The following is a 9,078-nucleotide window of genomic DNA, read 5'->3' as shown; positions in this document are numbered from 1 at the left end:
ACGAATTCACAATAACTTCTGCTGAATTTGCTAATAAACAGTTTGATTTACTTCCAATTTCAGTTCTAAGAATATGCCCATATTGCGCTTATGTTGCTGAAATTAACATGGGCCCCCTTACCTACCTTGAAAAGCCCACTGAGCAGCACTGAGAACAATACCACAGTCAATTGTGGTATAAAGTGCAGGTTGTACGTTTATTTAATCACTACAATTTAATTTGAATATGTGCGCCGTTTTCCCCCAAATAACTGCCGTGCTTTTATTTTGAATGCACAATTTAGTTTCCGATTTAATGGTGTATTTCACCTTGACGGCAGAAGGAATTTAAACGGATTATTGGCGATCTTTCATTTGATCAAAATAACAGTCTGGGTGATGAATGAAGGCCTAACTGAAAATAGTCTGTCCTCTAATACTGTCTGCTGCAATTGGGGCAATGGTCCTGCCGAGCGAATTACGCATGAATCAGTCTGTCTGTCCTTCCATGTGTGTTGCATGGGCTCTAGGCGGAATGTTTACAATAAGACTGTGGCAGGTGAAAGTTACTTGGCGTACGTAAAAGTAACAAGGACTAAAAACGCACTGGAATTGTTTGTAAGAATGTCGCCCTTTAAATCACAATTCTTCATGATTAAATGTTTTTGCGTCATATGTTTTGTGCGACGCGGTGATTCTACGTCTAATTACCGCTATCTTCCCTCGTTTGTCCAGATCATTTTAAAGTGATGGACATATGGCACAAAAACATTCAACAACATTGAAAAAAAAAATAAAAAACGTGTCGCGAAATTCGTAAATGAAAACACGGACAGATGTGAAAAGCTAGCAGTTACGTACAGGGAGATAGAATTGTTTTATTTTAATGTAGTTACGTATTCATTGCGTAAGTAAAGTAGGCGTGGTTAGTGTGATCATGTGACCCAACACGGAAGTTGTCTCCACGAACTACATCCAGGGTTGGCCGCCTGACAGCCAGCCGGGCAGGTCAGTTTACTGCACAGGTGGCTCCACGAACCCTTTGCTAAACTCATTTGTCTGTCGAATTGAAGCCACCGGGAGCTAAAACACCTTTCTACCGTTCCATCCCGGGTTAGAACGCACCTCCGTCGTTTCCCTGAGCGTGATGGCATCCAGCCAGTGAGGTAAAGAGCAGATGACAAGGCTAACTCTTGCTAGGCTTAGCTAGGGGTTAAGGGTGTATCAACCTGCCTCGCGAGGTTCGCCAAGGCGGCTTTGTTCTCATTTTCGTTCGAGTGTTGTCTTGTCAAAGTGGCCGCAGATGCACAGTGCAACGGAACTCTCTCTTGCGCCGTATGAGGTTTCGGGGCACCGCTTCGGTCTAAAAATACTGGATGTTTAGTACACTCTGTACTTCCTATTGGGTCACAAAGGCTTCCATCAACCTCCACTCTTCATCTTACTTTTCTCCAAATCAAGTAGCGGGTTCGGGGTGAATCTGCTCGCATCTGGTCGTCATAGATGCCGATGTGCGCGAGGGGCAAAGAAAAGAGCATTGGTTTTTCTCCAACCTTATTTTGAAAAGGCTGCGCTGGACCTTTTTAAAGCTCCTAGGCGAGGTTGACGGGACGTGGTACGGTGTCGTGGAGCAGCTGAGGGCTGGAGGAGGCATTTCCTCTGGAAGAGATGCTGCACTTCGCTGTCAGCAGCACGACATTACAACGACGCTTTCGTGTCATTGCAAGAAAACTTTGCCGGGCTCAAGCTAGTTATTAGCAGTATGCGAAGCATTAAGATTGAAGGAGCTCCACCATGTGAACATTAATAACGGTCTTTAAAATCTATCTGTGACGCAATAAGGCAAACGTCAGTTTGCTGCTTTTCTCCCTCTGTTATTTGTTTCAGCGGTTTCACTTTGTGGGAGAGCTTGTTAACCTTCTGCTGCATGCTTTTATTATTTTATGACGCTACAGTGAGTGCTGCAGTATTTACGAGGTTCAAGCTATTGCCCTACTACATAACATTTGTTACGGTTCTTGTTTGTACTGGCTGGTCACTTCAACCCTTGTGTGACATCTGTTAAAAAAAAAAAAAAAAAAAAAAAAGAAGAAGAAGGATTTTATGATCTTGCTCTGGGGAAAAACTGAAAACAGACCTCTCTCCACATCACCAGTCATCCCTCCAGCAAGACCAAAACAAGAGAGTTGCCATGCCTGTCCCAGCGATGGCCGAGCCTGTCGTTGATCATCAGAAACGCTTTCAGGCGGCTGTGGACGTCATCCAGAACCTCCCCAGAAATGGTAAGTAGGTCTCCGCGCCCGTTACTTCCTCTCGTGCGCTCAGAGTGACAGAGTTTTCCGTCGCTGTTTGGACTCGGACCTCTCTCGTTCACTGCGTCGTCTGGAACCTGTGGCTCGGGCAAACTGTCGCCCAAGCAGTCGGCAGCAGTTTCTCATCGTCAATAAGGCGGCCGGTGCGGTGCTTCGCGGTCACACCGGTTCAGTGCACGCTCCGTGTACACGGGGCCGCGGTGGTGCCGCTTTGCACTGTGAGGGTTTTTGTTTGGAAAGCTGCCTTGATTTTAAAATTGGAGCGATGATGTCGGATGTAGACGCAGTCCTCTTCTATTGTGGCAGCTGCATGAGGAGTGTTGCCCTAAAAGCCATCCTTCACTCCGGCTTCCTCGCGCACCCATGGTTGCGGGGGTCTGCTGGAGCCTGGAGGAGATGTTGGACAAGTGGCCAGTTTGTGGCAGGGCCGCGTAGAGACAAACAGCCATTCACACGCACGCCTACGGACAAGTTAAGAGTTCCCAGTTCACCTCACATGCATGTGTTTGGACTGTGGGAGGAAGCCGGAGAGAAACCACGCGGGCACGGGGAGAACATGCAAACTCCACACAGAAAGGCCCCGGAATCGAACCCACAACCTTCTTGCTGTGAGGCGTCAGCTTTAACCACAGCGCCACCGTGTCGCCCCCAATTAGAAGAAGAAGAACAGAAAAAAAGTGGTGTAAACAAAAAAAAAAAAGGGACTGAATAATTTGTTTGACCATGTTTTTATTCAAGTCAACTGTCACTATAGTAGCGATGGCGACTGTCACCTGTCACTGTCTGCTGCGGACAGAACTGCAACATTTGTAAAACAGTTGACATTGATTGCCGGACTGGTGTTCTACTATTCACAGACAGGTTCTGGACACTCTGCGTTGTCTTGCAGGTTCCTACCGGCCCTCCTACGAGATGATGCTGCGTTTCTATGGCCTGTACAAGCAGGCCATGTGCGGACCGTGCGCGGTGTCCCGGCCCAGCTTCTGGGACCCCGTGGGTCGCTACAAATGGTCTGTCTGCCAAGCCAAGTTATTAACATGGTGTTAGCATCTACAGCTGCTGCTTCTCCATCAGACCTGTTGTTGGTTTGTCGTTGTTTTTTTTTCCCTGATAGACTTTTCTTCTTGGTGCGTTAGGGATGCCTGGAGCAGCCTTGGAGGGATGAGCAAGGAGAGTGCCATGGCAGCGTATGTGCACGAGATGAAGAAAGTAGCTCAGGAGGTATTGTTGAAACTTCTCTGGCCAACGTTGGAAGATCCGATGGTTGGAACGTCTCCCGGTGGTTGCGTAGCCGACCAGACTGGCGCAGTGCTCTGTTGTCAGCATCCCGCCGGTCAATAAAGTTTTCCACTGACTCTGCAGGTCATTGACACCATGCCCATGAATGAAAATACGGCCGCCCTCTTTCACCACTTCGAGCCTCTCTACCAAGTGATTGACGACATGCCGCGACCCCCGGGGTCGCTGCTAATGCTGAGAGAAGGTCAGTGATCGAGCTCGGCCGGCAGCTCGGGCTGGATCTCGGTAGAATGGGAGAGAAACCTTTTTATAACCGCTGCCGACGGTTTGTAATGAGTCAGCAAGTGATGCCAACGGCAGATCATTTCGATTCTCGCATGATTCCGCAGTGGTCCTCCTGAAGAAAGGAAGTCATGCGAACAGGCCAATCAAATACAGTGGCGCTGGCATTTAGAGCTGTACCCAATATGTTTACTCGGTAAACAGATGTGGCTAAATAGGACCACGGGGCATATTGAAGCCAGTGAATCAAAGCAGTGAACCGACAGACAGTATTATAGCCTGTTGAATCAAATGCACAGATCCCAGCTTCGTGCTCGGCTTCTTCTGTGCTGCAGCCAGAAAGGAAACCAGCGTCTTTGACGAAACATTGGCTTTGTCTTAAATAATTCAACTAGCAAACAGTGTGTGAGTGTTTATTGTGGTGACAGTGAAAAAGCAAAGTGTTTTTACCGACAATGTTGCTCATCTGCGTCAGTTTCCATTTCCTTGCTGCCTTTCATGTGAGAACCGGTTTGCTGCTGCAGGTCTGAAAGGCGGCGAGCCTGCTGACAGGCCGGCGGAGGAGCAGAGCGCCCCCACTGGAGAGCCCAGTCCAAGTCAGGACCACGACCTCAGCTTGTCTGAGGCTGCGGACCTGACGGCCAACACCGTCCCTAACGGTAGGAATGCTAACGCAGCCTCGCTACACTGTCACGCTAATGTAATATTGTAGCCCTGCTCTCTTTAACACAATATTGCATATTCATATTGTATCAAAAATGTTGCTTTGCTGCCACAGACTCCGGCGTGTCCGAGGGTTTGGTTTTGACCAGCGACTCCGAGAGCGAGACCTTCTGTGACTCTTTGGACTCGGTGGAGCAGCTCGTCAGCGTCAAGGTGAAGCCTCCGGTCGACGGGGAGGGTCGCTCGCGCCGCCGGTGTACCAGGCTCAGCGTTTTACACCGCTGGCCCAACGATTTCTGTCCGCAGCACCAGGCCGTCCGATCCAACGGCTTTCACAACGGCCACGCCGTGGAGTCGCCTCCGTGCGAGGTCACTCCGCTGGACGGCCACGGCAAGTTCCGGCAGGTCGGAGCGGGTCAGGGTGGAGAGGGCGCCGAGGACGGGAAGGGTCCTGGGCGGAGGGGTCGAGACGCAGGGCGGGACGGCTCCCACCACAACTGGAGAGATCGTGAGTAAAAGTGCAGCCCCACATTGTGTCACTTTCACTGGGAAGTGTGTTCCTTGTGATGTCATCAAGACAAGTCGAGCTTCATTTTCACCCAGACACAATGAGTATTTAACTAGCAAGCAAGAATTCATATTTTTACGGCCGGCTTCCAGGGCTGGCCAACCCTGGAAGTGACGTTTTTATAGTATCAAGCTAACCATTGGTTCGCCATCTAACGATGGCGTTGGATGATCAAATAAGTAAAATCCTACGTTAAAAACTGGATACTTTATGTGAAACTTCAATATTTAAATTTATATGTTGTGTCTTTGCCAGTACATGCTGCTAATTTCAGCTGACTTCCCAGGATCCCAGGATGCTTTGGAACAGCACGCAAAGCATCATGGTATACCCAAGTATGCGAAGGATAGTAGCGGTGCATCCTTGGAATCGGCTAAAAAGAATGCGTATTTCCGAGTGCGCATTTTGAGCGTCCTAAGCACCCTTGGGAATTGGGTCGCGCAGCGCGATGACGCAACTTCCTTTCAAAATGCGCACTTCAAGGACGCAGAACCTGAATTGAGACACAGCACATGTGTGGCTGCAACACACTGAGGCCTGAGGCCCGCAGGTGCTTTATCCCCTCCTACGTCCCCCACTTCCTGCTTCAGAAGGACGTGCAGTACCCCCAAAATACCAAGAGGGCGCCAGCCAGAAATCAAATGCCTGGAGTGCAGAGCATTTCCTGTGTAAATAATACAGTGAAATAGCTTGTTAAGTTAAATCAGTCTTTTAGATTCAATCAATCTTTTCATCTTTTTTCTTTCAGGTGGCGTTCCTCAGGGCAGCCCAAGAAGAGGGGCCATGGGTGGGGGAGGGGGGTCTGGCCGGGGGGGCGGGGACGGTTCGGAGGGCGGAGCTGAGCGGCTGCACGATGCTCAGCTCCAGCAGCAGATTGTCTTTGCTCTGCGGCGCCTCCGAGAGGACATGAGGAGCGTGATGGAGCGGCTGGAGGCGGTGGAGAGGCTCGCCGCCACACACGTGAGTGCGCGTGCCGATCGGCCTCGTTTACAGCGGCGGTTCTCAACGGGTGGGTCGCGGCCCACTTTTGGGGTCGCTGCTCTGTGGGCAGTTTCCCCTTTTTTTCCTTCAACAAAAAAAGCATTTTAAAATGTGTATATTTTCTCGAGAAAATGTTGGGCGTTTATTTTGCAAGATTGCACAATTCTGTTCAATAATTTCAAAAGTTGATTTGCTAGACATGATGGAAAGTTTTCATTTTTGCAGAATAAATGAGGGTCACTGCTTTTAAAGCATGCTTGGTGACTTAATATTAACTTTTAAACCATAGGAAGGACTTCAGAGAAAATATCAAGGAAGCCGATTTTAACAAAGCAACTTTAAAACTAACGTTGCTTTCAATATTTAGTCTTTATATACCCAAAAGAGACAATATTTAGACATAGCTTGATTGATAAGACGTCTCGGCACCAACTCCTCATCACAGTTTATTAAGAAAACTCTGCCACCAGAGGAGAAGGTTTGCCGGCAACCGTAAACAGTGCCTCTATTGTCGACTCCTCCGAAAGTGCACACAGTGTGCGAGTTGTCCTCCGTGTTGCGTCGCTCACTGCTGCTTTCTGTGCGACAGAGCCAAGCGTCAGACTGGAGGCCTTGTCTGCAGTGTGCGGCCGCAGCTTCACAACAGGTGAGAGGATTTCCCACGCATCCAGCAAAAACGCATCCAGACAAACTGGAATCAAGCCCTTATTATTGTTGCTTGGACTGCAATGATGCACGCTGGTCTCACCTGTCGTCGATTTTAGAATTACTTCTGTTTGTATTGTAAGACATCAAACGTAACAGACGCCTGCGTGGCACAAGATCCAATAATCAGATAACCCGGATGCTAATACAGGTCAGGTATCCATGGATATGAATGTTGAGGCCCCTCTGTAATATGATCAAAATGGCCATAAGGATCAGGCATCAGCAGCAGTGGAGTCTACGGTAGTTTATTCGAGTCGGGATGCTGATCCCCCCTTTTCCAGTGGTTATACAGCATATACCTGCGTATCACATAGACCACACTCCTGGGTATCAGGACATACTGATGTTTGTGTAAAGCAGGCGGAGCCACTAGAGGGCACAACAGCGCTCCAAAACCTTTGGCACGAAATCCTGACTGGTTTGAAGTACTGGGTTGTTAAGCCACGGAGCGCCCCCTAGCTGTAAAGCTCCCACATTACACTCATTGTCAGGTCTCAGGTTTTCAAGCCCGACTCCAGCAAGTACATGCCTCACTGTCCCTTGTGAAAGTAGCAATGAGTCCATGTCAGGGGGTGGGACGGACACCTGGCCAGGAGAGTTCTCACTGAGGGTGAGGGATCAGCGCTTAAAGACACAATCCTGGGAAGTTCACCGACAGGCCAGAGACTGAAAACACCGATACAAAGTGAATTTGTGCGGAGCCTTTAAACGGCTGCGTGAACAGCCAGGAGTTCCAGCCGTGCACCAGGTGATCAACTACCACGTTGTCTTTCAGGAGGAGAGGTGGTGGCCCTTCGACGTGTCCGGCCAGACCGTCCTGCTCTTCCTGCTGTGGCCCTTCGTGGCTCAGGGTCTGGTCTACCTGCTGAGGAAAGCCCACAAGAGAAACCGCATCGTGTCATGAGAGGAGCCGCCGGCGACGTTCAACCCCGTGTGGGTCTGCCGGGGCCGAGTTCAGCTTCAACCGCAGGCTGGACCGAGTCCAGACGGACGCACGGCTTCCTCCTCCGGCGGCAGGAGAGAAGGTGAAGCGCTTGCCGTGGCCTGGAATGTGGGCAAGAGCCGTCTCACTTTATTGAAATCATGCATCTCGGATGGAGCAGCGGGACCCAAATCATAAAGACTGTGTTATGACGGGAATTAAGTATTGATCTCAGCTCAACTCATAGTCGTGTACGCGGGTTCATTTTAATATATTTGATTATGAATGCACAGACCACCATCTGTGCCACAAACGGGATGTTTCCGCTCTGTGGTGGAAGGATTCGCCACACTGATGAAGTCATGTACACCTAATAATGTCACTTTAATGGAACACAAGTCTCTTCTCCAAAACCATTTCTGTTTAGCACTCTGAAACCTTTGTCGTTTTTCACGGACCCACACCTGACACACTACATCGTTGTTCAGCCGCCTAAACACTGACTGGCTGCTGTCAGTGGCTTCAGCCCAGTGAGGAGCAGTTGTAGCTGTTGGCATCAAAGGACTTAATGACAGAAACGGTCGTTAACCACTGAGAGCATGGCCTCAAATAAAAGAAGACATTGAGTAGAGAGATGTGTCACGTCTTTCTTTCTTCACCCTCATCCATCGCACTGTTCAACAGGTTCCCGGCAGGGTAAAATAATGAGTACGTTCACACGCGCAGCTTAATTAAGCTATGCTCGAAATTCAGTTTTGCCATCTGTTTAGACTTCTGTTGCTGTCAAGAGTTTACGTGTAACTGAGAAAGTTGAATTACTGACGGGAACGTGTCCTCCTCCCCAACACTAGGGGGCGACATGAGCCTTTACAGCGAGTTAATAGAGGCCCCTGACTTGGCTTGTCGCTCCTGGATATAGAACACATGTACATGTGTTCTATAAGTTTAAAATGGGCAACAAAAAAAAAAGATATGATATTGATTGTAGGAGCATTAAACCATTTTTTACTTTCTTCATATCAGAACCCTTTGTGACATCACAAAGAACCTTTTTGTTTTGTTTTAACACCTTCTGAACAGCTTAGCAAACACAACAAAGAAAGGATGGATTGTGATAGTAAACCAGATACCATCATGGTCTGTGTACCATTGTTGGAAAGTGTACTTTATGGTTACGGGAAGAAAAAAAAAAAAACTCAATACAACCTCATTTCCAAAACAAATAATTTAATATATTATGTATAATATTTATATACACAGGTTAACTTAAAAAGGCTTTGTACAACTGTTACAAAATTGGTCCACGCACAGTCACCCACCACGAACATACCGTCAGGAACATGCACAAGGACAAGGCGGGGCAGAGAGCAGAGGGGGCGGAGCCTCCTGTGGATCGGGACAAATGGAACGAACACCTGCGACAC

At 48.6% G+C, this 9,078-nt stretch overlaps 1 protein-coding gene across 3 annotated transcripts; it reads left to right on the top strand.

Annotated features, from left to right (window-relative positions):
* The first annotated feature begins 937 nt into the window (after window positions 1-937).
* On the top strand, window positions 938-8,285 carry acbd4 (acyl-CoA binding domain containing 4). 3 transcript variants are annotated; one of them, XM_076033647.1, is made up of 11 exons: window positions 938-1,145; window positions 2,135-2,261; window positions 3,181-3,301; window positions 3,428-3,512; window positions 3,654-3,774; window positions 4,337-4,471; window positions 4,591-4,688; window positions 4,782-4,983; window positions 5,792-6,003; window positions 6,614-6,670; window positions 7,508-8,285. In XM_076033647.1, the coding sequence occupies exons 2-11, from the start codon at window positions 2,171-2,173 to the stop codon at window positions 7,634-7,636; spliced, it is 1,251 nt and encodes a 416-aa protein (XP_075889762.1). In that variant the 5' UTR covers window positions 938-1,145; window positions 2,135-2,170; the 3' UTR covers window positions 7,637-8,285. The 3 variants fall into 3 exon arrangements, with proteins under 3 accessions (XP_075889762.1, XP_075889763.1, XP_075889761.1); XM_076033646.1 differs by lacking the exons at window positions 938-1,145; window positions 2,135-2,261 and adding an exon at window positions 2,650-2,899; XM_076033648.1 differs by lacking the exons at window positions 938-1,145; window positions 3,181-3,301 and having other exon boundaries at window positions 2,155-2,261.
* The last annotated feature ends 793 nt before the right edge of the window (window positions 8,286-9,078 follow it).

This window comes from Nelusetta ayraudi, unplaced genomic scaffold (genome assembly GCF_046127955.1).
Source record: "Nelusetta ayraudi isolate G7.1 ecotype Tasmania unplaced genomic scaffold, CSIRO-AGI_Nayr_v1 ptg000042l, whole genome shotgun sequence".
In the NCBI taxonomy this organism is placed as follows: domain Eukaryota; kingdom Metazoa; phylum Chordata; class Actinopteri; order Tetraodontiformes; family Monacanthidae; genus Nelusetta; species Nelusetta ayraudi.
This window is presented reverse-complemented; position numbering and strand designations above follow the sequence as displayed.